The following is a 26062-nucleotide window of genomic DNA, read 5'->3' on the forward strand; positions in this document are numbered from 1 at the left end:
CTATATATACTCTTTCGTCCGCAGTGACTATACCTGGTAATCCGGGTAAGTATCTTCACAGAATAATGCATCAGATGCGACGACGCGCTTCTGACGACCATTTGAATTTCGCGCCGCTGTGAAGCTATGCCAGTAGCACCGTAGCACCAGTTGTGGCTGTCTAAATATCCCAGAAGTAATGACAGGTGGGCAAGTTAGCATATGGGGCCATATTCACAATGAAGCGTGAAATAACACAAGAGCACAGAGCGAGCGCTTACAATCAATTTGTTTTTTGAAGCGGTAAATTTAAACATCAACAGCGCGCGTGCTCCTCGCGCCACGGACAAAATGAAAACTCTAACAAATCAACAGCGTGCGTGAATTTTTTCTTGTCTATAAAATGCTGAACAATCATTTCCCCATGACAGTTTCCAAGCGGGTAAAGAAATTCTGCAGAAATTCAGAGAATTATCCACTAATGCGTAGCATTCTTATGCCGCTTGTCATGAGTGTGAGTTTTTTCCAGCCAATTTTTTGGGGGTTTTTCTAAATCCTGTCCGACCAATTATCGCCATTTACGCCATTATAACGATTACGAGTGGAACTTTCACGAAGTCAGCATTATTGTGGAAAAACAGGCGTTACACGGTTCGCCATTTTCCGTAATGTTATATTTTTCTCATTTTTTTAGTGTTTCAAAATTTCTTTCTACCAATTATCTAATTTACGCTATTATAACGATTAAAGGTGGAACTTTCGCGAAATCTGCGTTATTGTGGAAATGCCATGCGTTATATACGTTTTGCCATTTCCCGTGATTGTTAAATAGTTCTTTTATTTTTACTTTTTCGAAATTTCTCTGACCAGTTATCTTCATTTACGTTATTATAACGATTAAATTTGGAACTTTAGTGAAGCCTGCAGTATTACCTGCCGCGGTTGCGCTGCTGAGCACGAGGTCGCGGGTTCGATTCCCGGCCGCGGCGGCCGCTTTTCTGATGGAGGCGAAAAGCAAAAACGCCTGTGTTTGCGACATTTCGGCGCACGTTAAAGATCCCCAGGTGTTCAAAATTAATCCGGAGCCCTCCACTACGGCGCTTCATCGCCTGTGTTGCAGCGGCGCGTTAAACCCTACAATCAATCAATCGAAACCTGCTGTATTGTGGAAATGCAGGGCGTTCCACGGTTCGCCATTTTCAGTTATTGTTTTATATATTTTTATTTTTTTTTAGTTTTTACAAATTTCTTTCAGTGAACTATCTCAATTTACGCTATTATCACGATTACGGGTGGAACTTTCGCGACATCGGCAGTATTGTGGAAATGCAGAGCGTTACACGTTTCGCCATTTTCCGCAATTTTTTCATATTTTCCTTATAGTTAGTTTTTCGAAAATTCGGGTGACCAGTTATCTCCATTTACGCTATTATAGCAGGTGGAAAATCCGCGAAAATCAGCAGGCGGAAAATCAGCAGGTGGAAATACAGGTGGAAAATCCGCGATATCTGCATTTTTGCAGAAGTGCAGGGCTTTACACGGTCCTGGCCGTGGGGGTACTCGCAAAGAATGCTACGCATTAATATATATTGCGGCAATATTGCATGCTGACCGAGCCATCAGCACCTATTGGCCTTTGCGAACGAGTTATATAGGCCCATTTTTGCAATACCCTTCGACGATCATTGACTTGTAAACTGGAAAACACACCCACGTCAATTAGGAAAGGCATGATTTGCTGTACTTCCAGCAAAGCTTGCGCGGTGAGTCTTTTTTCTTTCACTGGACCGATTTATAGCCACTCCTCGAGCAAAGTAAGCAACAACAACATTCCATAAACAACAGCAACAAGGGCCCTATTCTCTACGGCACAAATTCTCAGGGAAGTGGGGAATTTCCCGGAAGTCTTTTGTCATTGGCTTTCAATTTTGGTCACGTGCTTCAGGTTGACAAAGCGGTTGTGTGTGCTTTCGTCATTTTGACGTTTTATGACATTTACCGTCAACAGTTGTAAAGTTTGCCTTATTTCTCTTTACTGAAAGCGCACAATTCTTGGCCGGCAATGAAAAACTAGACTAAATGCACCGGACATGACAACGAAGACGTGTCTTTGCTATTCAACAATACTGCTCGTTATACACGCCCTCTTTGTGATTGGCTGAGGAGGCGTGACATAATTTAAACAGTTGGCGGGAACGAACACGTCACACATTGGCAACTTCAGCCTGCGTAAAAGTGACGTAATGTTACGTAACAGCTTGAAAATGGCGGCTGCTTTTGCCGCGAAATATGGCAAAAAATTTAGCCGACCTTCGGCACCCGCGAGATGTCCGGGAATTTGCAGCAGGCGCAGGTTCGCATGAAGCGTGGTTTAAAGCATGTTTTATACGGAAAGAAATAATGGTTTCGGCTGTTTCCAAGTCAGCGATTACGGAGCATACAAATGACATGCAGTATTTTGCTTTTATGTTTGGCAATAAAATAAAAATTACTCTTTTTGCGTAACCGCAACATAAGAGGGCAGTACAAGCCCCTCCATGATAAAGAGAACCCAAGGCATGGCATTTGTCCACACTTCTCCTAGTAAGCTGCTGGGTCACATGATTGAACTCAAGAGAAAAATAACAAAGAAAAGTGACTCTTTTTGTTTATTACAGCGCTGTTTGAAGTCGAGCTTGACGAATGAGTGAATCGTCAATATCGGTGCGCTGCGCGGTTATAGGGAGTAGCACTTTGCTGCTCGTATGTGTCATACAAGCGAGGGTCGCGGCCGTCTTTTTCTGTGATCACGCCATAAACTTGTAACATAGCAGCAGACGATAGTGTGGAGGCGGTGGCGGCCAGGAAGGTGATAACGCAACAAATCTTGCATTGAACCAGAAAGCTCAACTATGTTACTAAAAATAATAGATGCTGTAAAAAAATATTTTTAGCTCAACATCCCCCTTTCGTTCGCTTTTGGATCAACGTTACTCGATCGCCTTGTGGTGTTGACGCCACTGTTGACCTGCAGAAATGTGTTTCTCTTGCCGGCCACAGCTACCGTCTTAATTTTTAAAGTACGTGCCAAGTGTTGTTATATCCTTTATGCGCAATATTTGATAACTTGGTTGCGATCTTTATGAGTGAAGCGTCAAGTTACACTGCATGTCGCCATAGCTATATGTGCATCATGTCACTAATTGCTTACGTCGTGCTTGCAAAAAAAAAAAAAAAAACATGGCGAATTGTCTGGGAATTGGTGCAGTCGAGAATAGGGCCCCAACAACACAAACGTCGCGAGCTATTGGCTCTTAAACGCATCATGGCCCGCAGACAGGGATGGCATTTTAAAACGAAAGTGTTTCATGCCGGGGTACACTAAGATCTCACGACGTCATATCCGTCACGGAAATGACATCGCCAGAGAAAACTTCAATTGTCGTGGCGGCGCCGGGATTCCCAACTGCGCTATGAACAGACGCGTGAACAGGACAAGCGCCTTAAAGACTTCCTTTCAGATAGTGCTGCCATCTAGGAGAGGCGAAGCAAGTAGTGCATCATGACGCTAATGAGCGCTGACAGCTGGCGCCTCGATGCCAGTGCATACGTGTAGGGGGTACGCGCAACGTGAGCTGCGGAGAAGCCGACTTGCGGATGTCGTGCTCGTGACACGGTCTGCTGCTCCTTTCGCTGCAGCGGACCGTGTTTTCACCAAACGATTCGCTGACAACCCGTTTGGTTTCGTTCGCAGGGACGGTCTGCGAGCGCCTGTGGTTTCAGTCGGATTTACGCAATGCTCCTACGCGTGCCGTCCAGTGTCTAACGTTGATGCGTCTAACGGTGGCATGCCGACGAAATATAAATAGCGACGTGCAAGTTCATATCGATGCACAATAAACATTCGAATGCTCCTGTGAAGGCACATTTCACTTTCGTGTTTTACCGGTTCCTATTAAAGAGGGAACAACCACGTTTTTTTAAGTCGCTTTAGCACTGCCTACCGTATTTTCACGATTCTAACGCGCCCCCGATTGTGAGGCGCAGTTACGTTCGCGCAGGAAAATTCGAAAACATATATATGGCGCCAATTCTACCACGCAGATGTAAAAGACATGACACCACGGACATGGCGGATTACGTTTTATTTGACGCGTGCAACTCTGGCAACAAAAATCACTCGTGGTTCATAAAATTGCTTACCCAGCTGCTGCTGGAGATAAAACTGGACCGGAGAACATTACAAGTGTTCGCGATTTTAAATGCTTTGACATTAATAATTTTACGACGTGACATAGGGTAATGGCAGCAGCAGAAAAATGTGCCACAGCTCACTAAGTTATGCTCATTGAGGAATGGGTTTTCCTAAAGTTGCTCACGTGATGCTGACGGATTGTTTTTGATTGGATTGAGTTGGATTTTGGAAAGAGTTCGTGTCCATGACAATGGCGCTAGCCACTTTGAAGCGTATGTTGGTTTTGAGCCCGACTTTAACGCGCGCAGAAATTTGAAGGGTACTTTTAGCAAAAAAGGGTGCGTGTTAAAATCGTGCAACTATGTGACAATGAAATCAAGTCAAACCTGACTTCCTCTATATAAATAACTTTATCATGGCTTAGATCACAAAATAAGCTCTAGTCTGAACCTAAATTAGCCTGGCAATACCAGCACGCGTCCAAGTTTAAGACGGGGAGCATAACAGTACTAACTAATCAAGAACTAATGTGCGAGCCATGGTGAATCGTTTAGTCATGACAGAATTTATCTTCGCCCAGGGTCAATGAAAGCTTGCTTGGAAGTAGGTTTCAACTGTGCATGCCTGAAGGAAGAAGGCTTCAGCTACGCAAACCTGAAGATAATCGTGAAAAGAAAATATCTATGGCATACGAGAAAAATTACTAGTCGTTTACGGCAATGCACAACAAATGCCACAAGGGCGGCATTCTCAATTGCAAATTGAAGCGGCTCTCGGTCATACCGCGAAGCTTATTAGCTGCCGAAAACTCCGATATTAACCAAGTGCAACTACATTTTTCTCGCTGTGAAGAATTTTTCGGTTATGCGTTACCCCTATCCAAAAGTGTTTGCACTCAAAAGATATAGAAATTCAGCCACGTGATGTGTTATCAACGATCTGTATCTCTGAACGACTTCTTTTCTCCCGATTCGCGAAACTGACTCCTTATTTTTTTTATGCTCGATTTTACAAAACTATTCGAACCGGAAACTAAGTATCCTACCACCTTTATTAAGGCGAAAACCTCATACTGTATACATCTTACTGGAAAGTGACCTTTAATTAATGACCAGGTCATCGACACGGACGGTATACGAAAACCCAAAGGCCAGAAACGAACTAAGACATGCCTGTCATGCATAAGAGAATTAATGACTACCAAAGTTAATAATGATTGATTAGCGATTTGTTATGATTTGTAAGATGAAGTAAATCGGAATGAAGATATTAGGACGATTTAAGGTGGAATAATAATTGATTAGTGATTGATAGTATAGATTGGAAACATGGGGTTAAGGTGTATTAAGAGGAACTAACGGAGATTACAGTGATTTTGGATTTATTAAGATGAATTAGGGTAGAGTGGGGTCAATTAAGATGTGAGGCAATGAATAAAGGACGTTAATGTTAAAATAGTGTGGCTACTGTGTCGACAGGTTGACGCGTAAATAAAAGGTATAGCCGACACAATACTACGCCAGGCTTTCGCTTTCAAAGAACTTAAGCAGGCTCAAGTTCTCCGAGTTTTTTTTTTTTTTTTGTGCCTGCTTCAACTAGAAAGGCACCAGCGGAAGCATCTTTTCCAGCAAACTCTCATTTCTACGCTGCCTTCCTGTGGATTCTTGTCGAACTTGTATCTTGTACCCATAAGTAGGCTGCGTACAGTCATGGACAAATGAAATAGGAACGCAAAAATATAAATCAGAACACTCGAAATTAAAAAAAAATTGTTGTTGATTCCTCTGTCATAGGAATCGGTAAAACACCAAAGTGAAATGTGCAGCGAAATCTTCAGCTGAGCATGATTTGCGGGTCGGCGGCTGCTTTGTGGGTGTGCTTGGCGAGTGACGTCCTGCTGGCGGGTCGCTTCGGCAAAGGTGTACTGGCGTCATTTCCGTGACGGATATGACATCAGCGAAACCTTGGTGTATCCCGGCATGGAACACTTTCGTGTTAGAATATAAAACCCGAAAACGGACAACATCAAGTATAACGTACTGTATTTTAGAAGAACTTGTTGTTGGGCGAGTTGGTGCATCTTGGTGAGTGAACACGGACTTTGCGCGAAAAAGGCACCACACACCGGACGGACGGGACGAGCGCAATCGACGGGTTGCGCTCGTCCCGTCCGTCCGGTGTGTGGTGTCTTTTTCGCGCAAAGCCCGTGTTCATTCACCATAACGTACTGTTTTGTACTAAAGCTTGCTTCCCCGCAAGAACACGCTGTGTGCAGGGGTGAACCCTTTACAGGCCGCTTGCTTCGTTGTACTGGCGTCACTTCCGTGACGGATATGACGTGAGTGAAATCTTCGTGAATCCCGGAATAAAACACTTCCGATTTAAAAAACGATACTTTTCGTGGTGAAACAAAAATGGCGCGCTATCGGTATATTTGAAAATCCGCATTTCGCAACTTTGTTACGGTAATTAGGCCACGCATCAATTTGATTTGCATGGAAAAAACTTGCGCTATTTGTGTGTTTCGGTTGATATTTTGGCGATCGCGTTTCATTTGTTCATGATGATACATTGTACTATAGCGCTGTAGGAAGGGACAGAGAAAGAAATACACGGCATCGATTAACGAACTAGACCAACTTTCTGTCCTTAACAGGTGGGGGTAAACCACCCAGTACTACACCAGGTAAGCAGTCCTTGATGTTCCAGAAGACATACTTGACGGTTGCGACGACGATTGGGGACAATTATATTGCATAAGTAGCGTCAGTGAAATGCCTGAGCAGGGCACTACTCATCGGTAAGCAAGATCACTTATTAAAGCTCTCAACGACGTGAGTGTCGTCACCGTTGAGCCAGTGCTGTAACAACAAAGGGGGGTTTGCTGAGCTTTATGGGAGCCTGTGCGCACCCCATTAACAAGCTTTATTTTTGAAGCGCCATCAATTTACATATTTCGGCTGGAGATACCACTAGGCTGTAAATACGTTTCGTTTCAACAAACGGTACACGGAGGGTGAAATGCGCTTCATTGTAGCTGCTGAAAGATCAGATATTTCTCAGATAACCTTACGGAACAGCGAACTTGCAAAATGCGTAAAAGTCTTGAATACTTGAGCACAGAAGCCGCATTAAATCGGAGCTTACCACAACGTCTGCCGGACGGCACCATTTTGTGAGAAAATTTGGCGAGTGCTACGTATAGGTGGTATTCATTGAAAAGTTTAGCTGTCAAGTTCATCGCTTGGCAACACTGGAAATGGTCACGGGCATGGCCGAAGCGCCACGGACATGGCGCGGCTTGTGCCCCTGTGCCCGCACGCCGAAGTAGAAAACAACACCGGTGTGCGTCGTCTGCTCCGCTTCAACCGAATTCTCAAAGGTGGTGTCAACAGAGTTGTTATTAATCGCGCTCACATTGGAGTCGAGGCATTACTTTGCGTTCGGCGGGCTAGAGCTTGGAATGTCCGACCAATATCATGCGCTTAGCACGGACATGTACCGCCATCCTGCGGAGCCCGACGTAACCAGTGACGGCGCACTCACATGGTTGCCTGCATGCGTTCCTCGCTATTGAATACAGCCTATAGAGGCAAGACTGTCTGAACTGACCGCTGTTCGCGCACTTTCTTATTTCGGTGGGACGTACCTAACGCGGAGGAAATACAACACCGCGTTCGATAAAGAGCGGCCGTTAACAAGTATTTTTTTTCGAATACTCTCTCGTCGCCTCGAAAGATCTGAATTAGGATTAGGCAATTAACAGCACGAGGGCCACAACGGCTCACACCATTCGCATGGACGGTGCATGATGGACATCGTTCGCATCTCATCTACGCAGTTGGATGAAAAACTGTGCAAAATGCTCAACAAACGGCCATTGCGCAGAGAATAATCGAAACTCATTCGTCACATTATTCGTGTTTTCGCTACAAAAGGCACATGGAGTCTTCACCGCGGTTCCTCCTCTGAATTTTATGCTTTCCCTTAGCTGCCTTTTATATGTATAGCTTACGGTATATGTGCTATCTATTTATTGATAGAATGCATTTAAAGTTTACGCTAACGGCTTGCGGCATTCTTTGAACAGTAGTATTGACTTGAGTTGTTTAAAACCACCGTCTGTTCTTTTCAGGAAAACCGAAACGGTCTGACTACCACCGCGCCGGTAAGTCCGAAAGAAAATTGGCGCAGATTGCACTATTAGCGGTGCAAGGCTGAAGAAACAGCAGATCTGGCGGCCCCTCTCCATTCGTTGGAGACCCGGCTGCTGCACCTCACGTGGGCTTGCGAACTCGCCGCTGAAAGTTCTCCATGACTGGCAGGCCCGGATGGTTTTGTCCGCAGGCTTTCACATCTATCCTTACGTGGAACACGCGTTGGAACCCGCGGCAACCGGTTTCGCGAACTCGGTGTCTGTAGCGCGAACTCGGTGTCTGTGCTCCCCACTTCAGGCGCGAACTCACGTGACATGGCGAGGGGAAGAGCACGTGAAAGATCCCGCCACCAACGCCGGGCAGAGTGTTCTCGAAGGCCGAGCTGTCCGACGCTGGGCGCTCGGTAATTTTAGATGCGAAGCATCTCATGCTCGGGGCTGTGTCCCTCCCTCCCTCCATAGTTGTCGTTGTCAGCCGTCCGCACTCTACTGCGCATGCGCATCTCTTCAGCCCCCTCAGTGTGCGGGCTGACGTCAGCGCAGTCCACTATAAAAAGAAGCAGTTAGGCGGCGCCCGGTTTCGATCCTACGACTCTCTGGCCGCAACGGGAGGTACGTGGCGCTCTTCCCACTGCGCTAAAAACCGAGACGGGAGCATGTGCTACGAACGCGCCTTATGTCCTTCACTCATTCAAACTACGTCAAGAAGCTACTGATACAACGAAGGCACGCGAAGCTGAACGTCAAGGGAAACGACGAACTGAAAACTAATGGGAACTTCAGTCGACCGGCTGCTTCGCATACTACTCAGGGTTCCCCTATACGGGATGAGGGTGTAACTTTTTTCTTGGTATTTTTTTTTGTTAACGCTGGACGGCGGAACTAAAAGCTTAAATAGCTCTGCTGTTAATAGAAAGCTGCGTGTTCACAGCTTAACGCGAAGCAGTGCTGCCGTAGCCCAGAATTAGGATGCATGGCCCTTTCGGTGCGCCGCAACGGGTTACGAGCTAAATCCTAAAAATCTTGGGCTTATCTACTTCCTCCGCTGCAATGGACGCCGAAAATGCGCTCGTACATCTAACCAGGCGATATCTTAACGCCTGTAAGGATTTGAACTATGGATGAAAGAAACAAAAAGTATGGCTACGGTTTGTTATCAAGCTATTCCGGTGTTAGTCTTTTTTTATTTGTCACGGGTGCGCTAAAGCACATGTGCGAAAGCACGTGCGCGAAAGCACAATGCATTGCAGAGCACTTGACCGTAAGGTGTCCGACAAAATTTCCCAGGACACTTAAGTCTCCTTACGTGCTTTGAAGGTGACAGCCTGGCGTGCTGTTGTAAGCGTTAACATTCAAGCACACGTGCGCCCGAGAAAAAAAAAAAAAAAAACATCACACAGGCTATTTTACCGTCCTTAATCTATTTTAATCCACCTTGTTCATCCTTAACACAACTTAATCTAACTTACTCTATCTTAGGCTACCTACCAACGATAACATAAAGCTTTCACTAGCGTATTTGATGTAGTGGCCCTAGCTTTCGCATTGATAAGTTAGCCGCGCCACCGAAGCGTATTGCAGGTCATTCTATGCCTTCGAGCGGCATGTGTGAAATATCTCTAGCAGGGACCACGTCGGCCACCTGTTGGCACCATATAAAGTACCGGTGCTGCAGAGTAGCCGCCTCCAATGCATTCCAACTCTAATCCGGGGAATCATAATTTTCACATATTCATTCCTCTAAATTCCCAGAACGCAAAAAGAACCTAGCCTATTCTCTTTCTTGGAATGGCAGAACATCGTTCAATAGTATTCTAATTCCTCGGCCTGAGAAACTGACCTGATAACCTTGTTGACTGAATTACCGACAAATGCAACAATAAGATTAACCACTCAGACGCATCGAGAAGAGCAAAAATTGCGGAAACGCATCTTGTTATTCGAGAGAGAGGTGACATTTTATTGAAAGGTATAGGGGGAAGGAAGAGGGATTGTAGGGAATAATGTGTTAAAGTGGTCTTGAATACAAAATACCACTTTTTTTTATTTGAAAGAACTATGATTTAGTACCTCACAAAGCTCCATTCCAGCCATGAAAGACATTTCCATCAGCGAAGCTGTTTAGCAAATCGTAGTTTTTTGTGTACGCAGTTAAAAAATTAGCAGTGGCTTAGCTCGGCTATGCCAGGATATACGCAGCGTAAGCTAAGGTTTAGCAATCCATTCCAATCCAGTCCAGTACAGTCCGGTCCAGTACAGTCCAGTCACTGGTCCTCGCGCATGCGCAGCACGGCTCTCCAGGAGCCACGCGAAACTGCTATCAAGCGGCTCCAGCGCAGCGTCAGACTTGGCTACTGCGCAACGAAGGCGCACAGCTGAGCACGCGCCGGCGCCAGTGCGTCTGCCGCGGCTATGATTGATTGTGGGGTTTAACGCGCCGACGCAACGCAGGCGATGAGGCGCGCCGTAGTGGAGGGCTCCGGATTAATTTTGACCACCTGGGGATATTTATCGTGCGCCGAAATCTCGTACACACGGGCGTTTCTGCTTTTCGCCTCCATCAGAAAAGCGGCCGCCGCGGCCGGGAATCGAACCTGCGACCTCGTGCTCAGCAGCGCAACGCCTTAGCCACTGAGCCACCGCGGCGGGTGCCGCGGCTATGACGTCACTCCTATGGAATGCGCAGACCGGCGAATGTGCAGACCCAATTCTCTACACACCCGTGCCCCAATTAAATTGGATTTCCAATCCAGTACAATTCAGTTTAATCCAATCCAAATCCAATCCAATCCAATCCAACGCCCCTCGCGCATGCGCAGCACGGCTCTCCAGGAGCCACGCGAAACTGCTCAACATCAGCGAGTGTAACTTACGCTACAAAATACCAAGAAATTGCCGGGCGCGCGCACGTGAGCACGGGCATCTTGGCGACCGCCCCGCAGTAAACAAAACCATGAAAAGTCTACCGCTCGTGTGTGCGCGCCTCGCGACGACCACCCAGCGTCCCGAGCGCACGTTTGTCAAGCCAACATGCTCAGTTAGGGAGATTGGCCAATATTAGTCAAAAAACCCTCCAGCGTTCGCCGCAATCGGGGCAACACTTACTCGGAACGAGAGAGACTCCAGCGTTCGCCTTTGCGAACTTTTGCTCTGAACTAGAAAGACACGTCATAGCACACGCAACTCCCAGGAAATGTCCAATGATTTTCACCTAAAAAAAAAGAAAAAAAGAAAAAAGAAAGAAGCTCACACTTATCGCAACAAAGATGCTGTAAAGGTCATTGCGGCAGCGAAGAAGCGAATCGGCCGCAATCGTGAGCATAAACCTTCGTGATGGTCGTGAAGGTTGCGTATAGCTTCGCCACCTTCAAATCTGGCGCGTGAGTGGGAGCTTCCTTCATTTTTTAACTAAAAAAAAAACGCAAACAGCATTAAAAAGCTGTCATATTTTGCCGTACAGTGACGTGTTATGGGCAGGAATGACGTTACATGAGCCAGACCTAAAAACACAATTTTCAGTCTATTAACTTCCCGTTAGCCTATCAAACGGAACTACAGCCCCACCGCAATCGTCCAGTCACGTGTCGTAGTGATAGATTATTTCGGTGGCCGACAATCCCGCAAACAAGATTCTGTGACGTCATAGAAAAGTTGGCGGAGTGTTGCGAGGAAGACGAGCCTGCTTCGCTTGCGATAAAATTGGTATTACTGTTATCGGGACAAGGCAGTTTTTTTAATGAACCGAACTTATACGTTGTCTTCGTGGCACCTTTAAAAGGACAGAAGGTGGGGAGAGGGAGTCTACGGAGCATTGCAATGTTCGGACAGCCGGGGTACGGCAGGTCGTCCAGCTGACGGTCGGCCCCCTTAAAACGTCACCAGGTCGCTTCGCTCCTCATGTCTCCGTGGTGAGGTCAGCCCCTGCTGCAGTATTGGATTCTAATTTAAATTAAGGAATATTGCGGATGGTCCCAGACTGTGTTGTGTTCGTCATAGTGAACGTAGAAGTGGCCGGGTTGTTTTCAATATCTTGGATGTAGCACACAGAGCTGGCGAACCGAAAGTACCAGCCTATGCTCGCCACCAGAAAAGAGTTTGCTGCTGTCGGATTAGGTTAGGGTGTGTGTGGTGCTGGGTTCCTCAGATTGTTTATTTTGGTAGCCGTTGTTGCCGGCAGCCCGGACTCCCTTTCATTTGTCAGCACTAGGGCGGGGCCAGGAATCCGGTACACCTTTGGTGTGCCTTTTATGTATTTGAATAGATGTGCTGATAACCCGGATGTATGACCGGATGCTAGCAGTTGACGTGCCCACTTGTTGTCTGTATAAGTACTGAGCAGGTAGTCCGGTAAACCGAAATTTACCACTGGCGTATAGTTAGGCATGCACTGTGAATAGACAGACTTTGGATAAACAATGCAAATGGCGCATTTTGTTGCGCTGCTGAGCACGAGGTCGCGGGTTTGATTCCGGGCCTCGGCGGCTGCTTTTCTGATGGAGGCGAAAAGCAAAAACGCCCGTGTTTACGAGATTTCGGCGCACGTTAAAGATCCCCAGGTGGTCATAATTAACCCGGAGTCCTCCACTACGGCGCGCCTCATCACCTGTGTTGCGTTAGCGTGTTAAACCCTACAATAATAATAAAAAAAAGTCGGATTTTCGCTCCTACTCAGCCGCAGTGCGCGAAACCGCTTTCGTATGCCAACATGTTAAGCCAAGCAAGCGTAGATGCCCTCAGCCATTTCGCCATGGGTAATTTATATTGCCTTTCATGACCGCACAGTATCGGCCTGTGCAGAAGTTTGGATGTTTCTTTTTTTATTGCCCTTGAGGCGGCTTTCTCATGTATAAGGACGGTACACCTACCTGGTTATGTTTTAATTTGTTCGTTTTGTCTTCACCCAGATCTGCAGGGCCTGATCTGCCACTCGAGCTACCACAACGTCGTAGGCAAACCCGTGACAAAGTCGTGCGACTTCGCCGTTGTGGACATTGAGACAGGCGAACCCCACGCGCGGACGGGCGATACGGGAGCTAACATTCCCCTCATCCCAGGTGAGATTGGGCGCCCTCTTTTTTTAGCGACTCACGCCGAAATATGTAGTGCTTTTGCAAATGCAAACGCGCCTTATGTACTGCAATCAATTTTTGTGGCCCCTCCTTGCAGGCAGCATTGCGCCCCTGTTCGCCCACCTGTGGGGAAATGATATCTTCCGCATCATCCTTTCGCACAAAGGAAGCTTGCTGCGTCAGACGGCCAAGGCTACGCTGCCCCAGATCCTGCGCGGTCTGCGACAGATCATCGTCGACAACAACGCGCACGGAGTGGCGCTGGGGTGGTCGGTCCTCCACGAAGGAGACCTGCACTCCCTTTTTGACCACGCGAAGGTATATACGTCAGCGCTGCTGTGCAACTGCCTCTATTGACTTGCAGCGCTTCACAATCAAAGCAGTTACAGGAGCATACATGTTAGTTGACCCGATCAATCCACGAGTGACCGATTTATTTGTCGATGCATTGAAGAAATATTATGGATGGACGGATGGATGGATGGACAGATAGACGGATGGATGGACGGACGGACGGACGGAGGGACGGGTATACGGATGGATCGCCTATGCCTCCTCCGTATTTTCTTTTATCGGCCAGCATCAAGACACACGCTGCTAAGGCAGCCTCACACAATATCACCCCGCTTAAATCACACTTTCCCATTAGCTCCGACAACCGGCAGAACGTCAGCATTTGTTCTGTCATTTTTTCCTAACGTTATTAATCTATGGAACGCTTTACCCGCCGACATCGCCACATGCACCAATAACAAACAGTTTAGAGATAAGCTTGAAAAGGCGTTCACATGATGCATTAACGATGTATTTCTACTGTTCTGGCTTGATAGCTTTATTGATGCTTCAACTGCTTTTCGTATTTTGAGTTCTGTTCGCTGACTTCACTGTTACCATTGTACATTTTTGTTTAGTTTTTATTTAAGGTATTCTTTGTTCTGTATTTTGCGGCTCTCATGTTCACCTTCTTGTTGTTTTCCTTTTTTCGTTCGTCCAATAGCACTCCTGCAAACCTTGTTATCCCCCCCCCCCTTATGTAATTCCTCCGGGCCCTTAAGGGTATAGTAAATGAAATGAAATGGACGGACGGACGGACGGACGGACGGACGGACGGATGGATGGATCGATGGATGGATGGATGGATGGACGGACGGATGGATGGATGGATGGATGGATGGATGGATGTGTAGCGGCCACTTCGTCATCAACAGCAAGTGCCCACCATCATCATCATCGGCCGCTGCCTCCATCGTCAGCAGCGCGTGGCCTCGACACACGGCGAGCCACGCGCCACAGAACATCATTGCCTCCGCGCTGGTCGGCCGCACTCCACGGGCTGCTCCCTGATTCTCGGCCCATGTTGTCGTCCCAACGCAACTCTAAATAAATGTAGGCCCTGCCGCACCGCCTCATCGGCCGCCTACAGATGGATGGATGGATGGATGGATGGATGGATGGACGGATGGACGGATGGACGGATGGACGGATGGACGGACGGACGGATGGATGGATGGATGGATGGATGCCACCTTTCTCCCCAATGCTCTGTACCTCTTAATCTTATGTAGGCATCTTAAAAAAACAAAACAAAACAAATGAAGCAACTGCAATTGAAAGCTAAGACGACTCTTATTATTACTCCGAGATTTATTTACTGTTCATAATGAACTTGGTCGCCGTGGTGTTGTGAACATTTCGGAATTCCCGGCTACTATCGGCGCACGGGATCCTGCGAGGGAAGTAGGCTGGCTGAAAATGGCTGTACATCCTGATTTGAAAACAATAAGCCCGAAACAAATTATATGACGTTGGGGCGGTGAAATGACTAAGCCTTCTGCTAAGCCATTCCTGCAGCACCCGAACGCCGCCTTGAAACGTTCAGCCCCACGTTTGTCTGGTGGGATAAAACTAGCCTTTTAGGGCTCGTAAGCCAATGGACTCGAGGAGCGCAGGACACGAGCGGTTCGAGTCAATGGGAGAGACCGCCTTCCTGCAGTGGACCTGAGTTGGCTGATTATCACGATGATGATGATGATGATGATGATGAAGCCAATTAACCGAGTATAATGCTAGATCAGAATTTACAACCGTGTTTTGTTTCTTGCACTCGTTCGGATTACGACCCGGTAAACCATCTTTTGGGTCTTGCACTTGTTGGGCTTCGCTGTCCAACTGCGTTCACTGCGCAGATTAAGTGATTTTTTTTTTACGTAAAGATGGGTGTCGAAGACGTGAGGAGGAATTGCTAGTCAATTCAGCGAAGTAGCTAACCATTTTCGCTCTCAGAATTGCCGATTTTCTTCGGTGCCTGTTCGAATTACCGCTGGAACTGTTGAACCGGGAGGTTCAATGTTTGCGTTTGGAGTGAACCGTCAAAAACGGCTCCCTTCTACTCCACCGTTCACCCAAAGAGAACGCTTCCTTTTTTTTCATTTTACCACTCGGCGTTGGAAAAACTGGTATCTAGATAAGTAATAAGCATTTGAGAGAGAAAGCTCTATTGGCCCAGGTACAAACACAGAAAATGCCTCGTTCCAGCAGTGTCAAATCGACCTTGACGTTCAGCCAAGGTCAAGCCTGCGCCTCCTTCGTTCCATGGGGGTGGGGATATCAGGAAAGAGTAAGGGCACGAGCCTTCAGCAAATGATACAAGGAGGCCCTGGCTGCTTCCAAATTCACTACGCCTTCGCGCTGAGACCGGCGAGCATCGTCTGTGCTTCCCCTTGCGGTGCAATTATGTGCGCGTTTTCTGCACTCGACAAACTTGGTTTCGCCGCGTTCAACTAAAGGCAAATTTTTTGGTGTGTACACTCGCTTGGTAAAGCCACGTAGAATTACACGTGATAATAGCTCGTAGTATTTCAGTAGGTCTACTTTACTAGAAACACGTTGCATTTTGCGCCCAGTTAAACGTCTCGATTAATGCAGCACCTGTCGGAAGAAATGGACGAGTACCATGGGCTGCTTCGCTACGACACCTACAGTGGCGACCGACAGTCCCTGACCGAATTTATCATCAAGGTCGGCAGGTGAGCAGCTGGCGTGGCAACCAGCGCTGTTCTCAGGACTATAAGGATATTGACGATGATTTCGATAAGGAACTCATGATAACAAGCTGTTGTTTCGGAAATGGTTCCGTGCGTCGTATTCTCTCTCTCTCTCTCTCTCTCTCTCTCTCTCTCTCTCTCTCTCTCTCTCTCTCTCTCTCTCTCGGACAAATGGTTTCGAATGAATTTCGAGAACACTGTAGCCTAATGTATCCGCCTGGTCTGCTTTCAGTGCCACGATGATGACACAGTCTATGAACACGTATGGAGTTACACAGCGTAATATATATTCACTTCTTATCGAACTACCTCCTTTTTTTGGCGAGAAGCGTTTACCAAGTGTATTCACAAATGAAGGACGCCTACTGAGACGTGATAACCGGCCCGAAATTTGTGCGGATTGTATATTTTCTTACCGGGCAAGAAAAATACCCTGCCCCAAATTTATATCACACAATCCCCGACTTGAATCAAAACTGTGTTTTCCTTCGCACATAGGCAAGTAGAAAAACACAGTGTTGCTTCAAATCACGAGTTTCGTCATAATAAAGGCTCAGGGTAATTTGACGTTAGTGCGAAAAGCCAGCTTTGCGAAAACGTTGTTTTTGTACGCGCATTCCTTTCAAGAGGGATACACGCGCACCAATGTTTCTTTTAACGCGGGAGATCTTCGCGCGCAGAAATCACGAATCCGCATACACAAGCCTGCTTCCAACCACCCGCAGTTGGGAGTGTGATACTTATGAAAGCTACGGTGACTTACTCTGTATCGCAACTGCATTGTCGGTCCAGCTCTGGTCATTCTGCCAGTGTTAGTTGCTCCTATGCCTAACGTGGGGGGAAATACCGTATTTACTCGATTCTAAGCACCCCCTTTTTTCATCATTTCGATGGGGGGGGGGGGGGGGGGGGTGCTTAGATTCTAAAAACTTATATTACCCCCCTCCCCGCCAGTTTTTTTTTTCGTGGCCATGTCTCGACGAGACGGGCGCAAGGAATAATGTTTTACTTGCAAATATTCAAAAGAAAGATAGGTACAGGCAGTGAATCCACTGTCTACTTCTGATACTCAGTCACCCTCACACTGCCATTCGACTGCGTTATGCTGCTTGGGCCACCGCTCTCAGCATCCCCGGCAGGTCGTCTTCTGTTCCATGGAAGTGGTTTGTAATTGTAAGCTTCATAAATGACTTGGCCACAACGTCAACTCGGGCCCTCTTACACTCGTCTAAAATCCACCTGGCGATGGCTGCTTACACGAGGCGGTGCTTAGATTCGCAGGCACAATTTTTTCAATTTTTTTCCCCCGAAAGTAGGGGAGGGGGCTTAGAATCGGGCGGTGCCTAGAATCGAGTAAATACGGTATATAGGCTACCGGCTACGACAATAGGGACATCTGTATGTAGCAGGTTCAGGATATGGGAAAGCAGTTGTTAGAATGCCGCCGGGAAGTAAGCCAACTGGTGAGATCTCGAGCAGTGCAATTGATGGTACGCGCGAAATTCGCGTGCAATTGCAGCTTGATGCGAATAAAAAAATAAACTGGCGAGTTTTACCAACACAGCTGTACCAGGGATGTAGGCTTGACGACAGTACGTCCTGGTATCGTGTCCCGCTTCCCCAGAGCAGGTTTCTCCGCCGCGCTAAAACCGGTCCCCAGTAGATAAAAAATTCATAAAAATAAAATACTGTCCTAGGGCCTTCACATTTTGATATAAAGACGGCTTGTATTGGCCCTGGGAAAATGTCTACGAGGCTTGGTATTTTTAAACTGGCTTTTCCACATTGCCCATTTTGTAGTGAAGCGTGGCCCTGTGCGAACGGAGTGTGGTTACAGAAAACGCTCTAACTCTTGTGATATCGAAAGTATCGGGGAAAAAAATTGTATGTCAACTAGTCGCTAAAACGACCCTACCATTGCGCCGAGTTCCATTACTGGTCACAATTATTTACTTCCCAGTGGAATTGTAAACATTACAGAATTAGTCTACTGTCAATGCATGACCGTATACGGAGGGAATGTGGTTACAGAAAACGGACGGCTGTAACTTTTGTTTTATCGCAACTATCCGGAAACACGTTATACGACAATTAACCGCTAAGATGGCTCTAACTAGTGTAACTGGATGAGGCTACAGAGTATCGGCACTATTTTCTCCTATTGTTCCGTGCCGTCGCCGCCATGATCATTGGTCAATTCGCATCACGTGACATTTGTTTACACTGCGAAGGTTCATGGGCACCGCCATTTTGTTGCTTATGCGTTTTCTGTCGGTCAACTGTGGTAGTCTCAGCTTGTTCCTGCCTGCTCTGCGGCTGCGCGTGATAGGCGTCGTTTCGAACGCAAATCAAAGATAACGCGCTTCGCAGCCTTTCAGCTGCAGAAGTGTGTCCGAAGATGACGTGTTGCTGCGTCTTCGGCAGTCTTGTTTACAAATTACCCCGTCAAAGTTAGCGGTGAGGCCGCAGAAGCGGCAATCTGGCAACACTGATAAACATAAAAATGACCGCCGTTGCTCACTTGCGTGCCTCAATGACGGTATTCTGTGTGTTATCTAGTGACACTAGCTCTGACGTTACGCACAAGAAAGAAGCCGAAGCCAAACGGAAGATTCGAAAAGACAACCCGTAGCTCTGATGTTTCAGCAGATTTCACTCCGGGTGCAACTGGGTTTAAATATTTGCTTATGCGGTGCGTTGGGTTTACAGCTACATGTATCACGTCCCAATCTAGTTCTTTGCGGCCATACTAACGAGGCGTTGAAAACATTCACGAATTAAAGCTCTGTAACTGAGACAGGATCTTTATCCCTCCTTTCTAACCAAAATGCCACCAAAATGCACTGCTACAGAAACGTTACATAATTTTCCACGCTAATAACAATTATAGCTTTCCCAATAAATAGTGCTTTAGAAGTTGTGTTTAGAGATTTATGTTACTTTTCACTTCCCAGACTACGCTCGATGACCGTGTTATACCAAGTTTCTGGACTCACCAAGACCTTCACGAACCCGTACTTCCCCAACTTCTACCTGAGTCGATTCAATGAAAAGCCGCTGGTGAGTGCGACTCTCCTCGTCCTGCACAGATTCATCGCGCAATCTTCTGCAACTAGGCTGCTATTGCGACGCGAGACGTTAATTAGCTGACTACAGGTAAATAAGCCAAAGATAACATCACTGAGTGAGTGAGGGAGGAAGGCAGGGAGCTAAAATAAAGGCTGAATGGTTCTGAAAATGCTGGCTCGCTTGAGTAACGGTCTGTTTGTCAGACTTAATTAATATAGTACAAACTTTTTAGTGCACCGAGCACATATGGCGGCTTCGATGTCCAGGAAAATAAGACGTTTCCATCCAGTTACGCTCTGAGGCCTAAAGCAGATATATTTATTTCGTTCGGGAACTCGTATCTCTTTCTCATGCTTAGGCATTTTTGCCGCGTGAAGTACTCGCCGATAAATGCCCGTGCTCGCGTAATAATGTACACAAGACATTTTCCCTACTGACCGCTTTTTACGTACGCTGAATTTTCCTGTGGAGTGTCAGACACTTTTTTGTTCACTCTTACAGCGCAGCGGAGTATTTTCAACTTATTTACCCATGCCCAACGCCTTACCACATAACTCAAAAGCAGCGCGTGCGACAGTACGATTTCTGTACCAATTTTTCCCTGAACCATGCTTACTAACGGGAAGATGCGCTCTGTCGATCGTTAAATAGCAACTCTTCAAGAAGACGTAGGTCACTGGAAGCAGTCGGTAGTCTACCTCTATTGCGAGCACCGGAAGGCCACGGGGTTCAAATCTACCAGGCGCCGTGTGCCGCGCGCCAGATCTTGCCCGTCTATTTCGCGTCTTCTCCCACTACAGCGTATCTTCAGTTGTGAGAGGCTGGCTGCTGATGGAAGTGCCACGAGTCGCACGGCATCGTTACTTCCAAGGAGAGGCATGTCCTCTAGCAGGATATGGCGGCGGCGCAGAGTCAGGCGTAAAGGCCGTGCGAACTGGTGGAAGCGCACCCTCACTCCCGATGAAGTCCTGCCGCGGAGGTAAGCGGACAGCGGAGTGGACTGACACGGCACCGCGAACATTCGGCAGGAGGAGCGGGGGTGCAAGTACTGCACGGGCTCAATAGCGCTAAACGGGCCTGGCCTGGCATACGGGCCCTGCGCGAGTTCCTTTGTGGGCCTGGTTTGTGGTTAGGTTAGCAGCCTTAGGTAAGGGGGAAGCTCTTAGGGGGAGAAGAAAGCGCGGGGGGAAGCGCAGCCGCTTTCGTTGCGCGCTCTATGCACTTTCCACTCTACGCCTCTAGAACGTTGTACCAGGTTCGAAATGCTGCCTGGTCCGGTACATAACGTCACCGGATACCACGGGAAGGCTGTACTAGATAGGGTCAACCGTGCTAGGTGAGGCTCCCTGGGACAAAAAACAGCATTTACTTACCAGACAAGGATTTAGAAACCCTGGTTGAGTACATTTGCTAAAAAAAACGCTTTTTGATAGCAACTTCAAAAAAATGGGGTTCGGTCGGCACCAGAATCCCGGGACGCTCACCGCCGAGTCTGTACACAAAGCAGCCGCGTCGGCGGATTGCCTGGAAAGCGCGTCATCCCTATTTCATATTTGCCGCGCTTTCGAGGCGCTTTTTCAAAGAAAGTGCTACGAGTTGTGCCGCGCCTCCGCCAGATGGCGCCACGGGTCCCGCGACCGAGAGAAGACGCAGTGAAACATCCCCCTCGCGAGGGGTACGATCAAATGCAGAGCATTTCCGGGGGCGCACGACGTCAAGTAGTTTGCGTTATGTTAATGTTGTTGCACTTGTGGCAACTGCTGACGAGAGAGCGCTCGTCAGCAGTAATTTGAATGAGTCAACGATATAAGGCGCGTTCGTAGTGTCCCATTCTGTGTCGGCTTTGTGGCGCTGTGGGTAGACCACCATGTACATTGCGTTCCGCCCGCAGGGTCGAGGGATCGAAACCGGGCGCCGGATAGTATTTTTTTTATATAGTAGGGAGGGGTGCGGTGCGGACTACAGACGTCAACGCGGGTGACATCGTGAGTTACTGAAATGCTCTGCATTTAAAACCCTCCAAATGATTGTACAATCTCACTATCGGCCTTCAGGAACTCGATAGGCGTGGCTGCAGATCTTCGGGAGAGGCCTTCGTCCTGCAGTGGACATAACCAGGATAAAGATGAAGATAAAGATAAAGATAACAGCAGCCTTGCGTGAGAAAGCGGCATTGTTCGGTACAGAAAACGGTGCAGGAAACGATAAGTGTATGGAAACCTTGAAATGTCGAAATTTGTGCGAAAGTACGTATGTGGATTAATTTGGATAAAGTCGAATGATTATACTGAAAAGAAAATTTGCTACTTTGGAGTTTTATGAGATATGAACGCAGGACTCCAGGGTGTAAAAGCCGAGTGCCGTTACTATAACGCTGCATGGGCACTTTGCCAGCGGCGGACCCGGAGTTGACCTAGTGCGACCAGGATTTCAGCTAAGCGCACGCGGCGTCCAATGAACACTCTGGTCCTGAGGAAGCTGTCATGTAAAGCATAGGCAGTCTTCTGGCCGAAGTAACTAGCGCCAAAGACGAAGAAACGAAAGTAGAGAAAGAGACGCGAATAGATGTAGCAGCGAATAGACCTGACGAGTATTACAAGGGTAGCCATAACGCGTTTGCCTACAAGCACGTAAGCAGACTTGCAGGGGCCATGGAGACAAAATACAAGTCTGGTTCATTAGAAAGGCTTTTTTGTCCCGTTACAACAATACCAATTCACTGCGAACTTTTTAAAACAAATAATCGCGATATTAAAGAAAACACATTCAACAGTGTCGACTCCCCCGCCACTTTCCAGTGATATTTCTATGACGTCACAGACTCTTGTTCGTGCCATTGGCAGCCGCCGATCTACGTCACCGCCGAGAATCATGACTGGGCGATCGTGGTTGGGCCTCCAGTTTCGCTTGATCGCCACACCTGGATGTAAACGCGCAATTAACCCACTGGCGAAAATGTTTTCAGTACCGGCCCATAATACGTCACTCCTGCCCATATTACGTCACTGTGGCGCGAAATTCGCCTGTATTTTTGTGTCTTGCGTTTTTAGTTCAAAGAAACTTCTTTCGCGGCTTGAATGGAGCTGAGTGAGCTACCAAAGTCTAGTTTTTTTTTTTTCAAACCGAACGAGGTATATTTTGTCTCCATGACCCCTTGAAGTGCTTTGAGGACTTCTTTGACAGAATGTCCATGTTGGAGATTTCGGCCCCCACTACGGCGCGCCTCATCGCCTGTGTAGCGTCGGCGCGTTAAACCCTACAATCAATCAATCAATCAATCAATCAATCAATCAATCAATCAATCAATCAATCAATCAATCAATCAATCAATCAATCAATCAATCAATCAATCAATCAATCAATCAATCAATCAATCAATCAATCAACCAATCAATCAATCAATCAATCAATCAATCAGGAGGTCCAGGATAAAGTTTGCTGGTGCCGTGCGTGCGCCGCCACAGTTCTGATCAGTTATCATAGCGTCCGGTAACATGTTGGCCTTTGTTGGCAGCGAAATATTTGCACTGTTGGAACGGAACGAACAGCGCCCATCGGCCGCCTTGTTTCCGCCACGGCTCGCCTATTAAAGATTTCTGGAGCTTGCAACTATAAAACAAACATGTACATTCCAACGAGCGGGCTTCTAGCCAAACTCGTGAAGTAGCTGTTTTTGCCTCCGCCAAACTGCAATTATTGGCCGTTTGTCGACGTGTCTTGTGTTTGGCCCCACACTGAAAAAGTGCGTGCGGCCAGCAATTTAAACGCACTGCCTCCTGCCTAATCGACTGAATAAACTTGCTATGCTGTTGCCCTTGCCGATCGAACTCGTCGTTTGGTTCGCGGCCGCTATGTGATGGTGCTGTCAGTGTTTAATGTTGGAGACAAATACAATCTCTGGTACACCGTTTGAAGAAGGCGAGAACGAGGACGCTCGGCTCCATTTACTGCAATTTACTGTTAGCCAATCGCGGCTATTCTGGTATGTACGCAGTCATGAATGCATGAATCGTTATCACGTTTTGCGTGAAATATGACCCAATTTACTAAAGAGTAAAAAAAAAAAAAAACCACCATCTACGAACTTGCTGACCAGTGCGCGTAGTACGATAATTTGCTCACCGGCGTATACCCCTCATTCGTCGGCCCTCTTGGTGCTGGGAGGTTTCTGGAAACTGTGCGGCCACCCTCCTCTGAACTAAAAATACTGAAAGGGGGTTTATTTACTGGTAGATGCAGATGGTCGCAGAGGTCCAGAACCGCAGAGAGAGAGAGAGAGAGAGAGAGAGAGAGAGAGAGAGAGAGAGAGAGAGAGAGAGAGAGAGAGAGAGAGAGAGAGAGAGAGAGAGAGAGAGAGAGAGAGAGAGAGAGAGAGAGAGAGAGAGAGAAAGAGAGAGACGACAAACGATCACACCTCAAGCCGCGCAGACCGAGCTGCTGCTTCGTTCACACGTGCGGCTGATTGTCTGCTAGCAACATTGTGATGTCTGATGGCACATAGCCATTACAAGGGATTGTCCGCAGTTCCTAATTATTACAATACATACTTCGAAGAAGCGGTGCTAAGGCGCCTGCTCAAGATGTACGCTGCGCCACCCCTCACCTTAGCCGCAGTTTTAAACAAAATGTTTGTCCTCCTCTTCCTCAAAAAATTAGCAGTGGCTTAGCTCGGCTATACCAGATATACGTAGCGTGAGCTAAGGTTGGTCTGGTTATTCTTAGGTCTCCTGGTTGTCTAGAATTAGCTGATTATCACGCTCACTGCCGCTAAAACGATTTCCAATCCAATCCAATCCAATCGAATCCAATCCAATCCAAAACAATCCAATACAATCTAGTCGCGGCGGCGGCGGCTCTGGCCCCAGCTGTGCGCCGTAAGACGTCACTGGTCCTCGCGCATGCGCAGCATGGCTCTTCAGAAGCCACACGAAACTGCTCAACCTCGGCCAGTGCAGCTCACGCTAGCTACAAAAATTTCTGAGGGCACGTAAACACTTCTCTAGGGTTGCGAATTCGAAAGCATTGATGCCTTATGACCTCCTGAGACCCGGCTATGAGGATTTGTCCAATATTTTGCACATTAGGGAATGAGGTAATACTCCTATGACAAAGCATTCATCCCCAGAAAACCCCGCTGTCCACTAAATGGCGCCATCTAGGCAGCATTGGGGAAAATACACCGTTCGCATTCCAGCCAAAACTGTTCCAGAATGGCGGCATTCAGCGGCGCGGCGTTCTCCTGCGTTGGCTGAAGAAATAAATACTGTTTCTCGTATTTCAATTTGTTTTCAAGGCATATCTTTGGTTCTACAGTAAACTTCAGCATACACGCGGAATACAAAATTTAAACTGTTAGCGCGCTTCCTTTCTTCTGCGCTTCTTTTAATTTTGCCTGTCCAATACGTTGGACGCCCGGACTTAAAGGAGTACTGACACGAAATTTCAAAGCTGAGATAACTATGTAAAACGCTTCCTTTTCATCAGGAGATATCTCCCAGCAAGTTTCAACAGCAACCGTTCAGCGAAACATATTTAAAATCCATTTTAATCTTCGCCCGCACGAGAAAGCCCAGAGCGGGCCGACGTGACATCATCTGCTACGTGCCCCAAACTGCCGACGTCGGGGCTCCCGTGACGAAGCCGACGCGCTGGCTGTGGTTGGCGCGCGCTGCTCGGGCGTGTGTACACGTCATGGTTTTGGGACTGACGTCATGCTGCCCGGGCCTGTGGCGACGGCGAAGACCTCGGCCGGTCTGGGCGCGCGTGTGCGCTCGCTCGCGCGCGCTTCCAGAGAGGCAGCGATACGGCAAGAATGGTGACGTCATGTTATACATGCTGTCATGGCGGCCACTCGGCGTTTTTCAGTCGAAACCGAAACTGGCACGAATAAACGACGCCGTAAATGAATGTTTACGCTGCGCTCGACCGTCTAATCTGTCATTCTATGATTAGTGGGCTGGTAGGCACGCATAGCAGCGAAAAAAACGTAACATAAAAATTTCGTGTCAGTACTCCTTTAACACGGAGATTTTGAGCGAGCTTTTGCAATGGTCTTGTTATGAAAAGCAAACGAGTGCTATTGGTATTTAGCGGGTTGTGGGTGAAACCACTTCTTTTTTCCATTGGGAGACCGGCCTCGCGTGTCTGATGAGACGGCTGAAGCAATTTTTCGAAGTTTCACCAGTCTGTTGTTGGTACCGTCGCTGCACCAGGGAGGAAACAGGACAAAACGGAGAATAAGGACGAAGCGGAGTGCTCTTCGACATGAAAGAATGGCTAGTACATCTCCAGGAAAGTCCAAATAAAAGAGCACTAGCCACTTTCCACGGCCGCCAGACACTGCCAACGCTGCCGGTTACGGACTAGATGGTTGCGACATGAAGATAGAGGTGCTTCGTACCAAATGTCGCCTTTTTTTCTCCATCACACAGGATAGACGGCGTTTTAAAATTTCCCACAGGAAGTGAACGCAACAGCGAAATATTTATTGAGCAGAGGAAAGCTCCTCTTTTTATGTTCCTTATCTACTACTTTACCTTTCGAGTTAATAAATTTTCTTTGCAGATGAGTT

At 47.4% G+C, this 26062-nt stretch overlaps 1 protein-coding gene across 1 annotated transcript in view; it reads left to right on the plus strand.

Annotated features, from left to right (window-relative positions):
- The first annotated feature begins 8284 nt into the window (after positions 1 to 8284).
- LOC144144333 (uncharacterized) overlaps positions 8285 to 26062 on the plus strand; it is a 30639-nt gene continuing 12861 nt past the window's right edge. Inside the window, exons 1-5 of the mRNA XM_077675732.1 lie at positions 8285 to 8321; positions 13214 to 13363; positions 13476 to 13696; positions 16304 to 16404; positions 19377 to 19482. Of these exons, the coding sequence (XP_077531858.1) occupies positions 16319 to 16404; positions 19377 to 19482 (192 nt within the window). The 5' untranslated portion in view covers positions 8285 to 8321; positions 13214 to 13363; positions 13476 to 13696; positions 16304 to 16318. The remainder of the gene's footprint in view (positions 8322 to 13213; positions 13364 to 13475; positions 13697 to 16303; positions 16405 to 19376; positions 19483 to 26062) is intronic.

The sequence above is a fragment of the Haemaphysalis longicornis genome, unplaced genomic scaffold, assembly GCF_048455015.1.
Source record: "Haemaphysalis longicornis isolate Haplotype H1 unplaced genomic scaffold, Haemaphysalis longicornis Haplotype H1 scaffold_7, whole genome shotgun sequence".
NCBI classification, from domain to species: Eukaryota; Metazoa; Arthropoda; class Arachnida; order Ixodida; family Ixodidae; genus Haemaphysalis; species Haemaphysalis longicornis.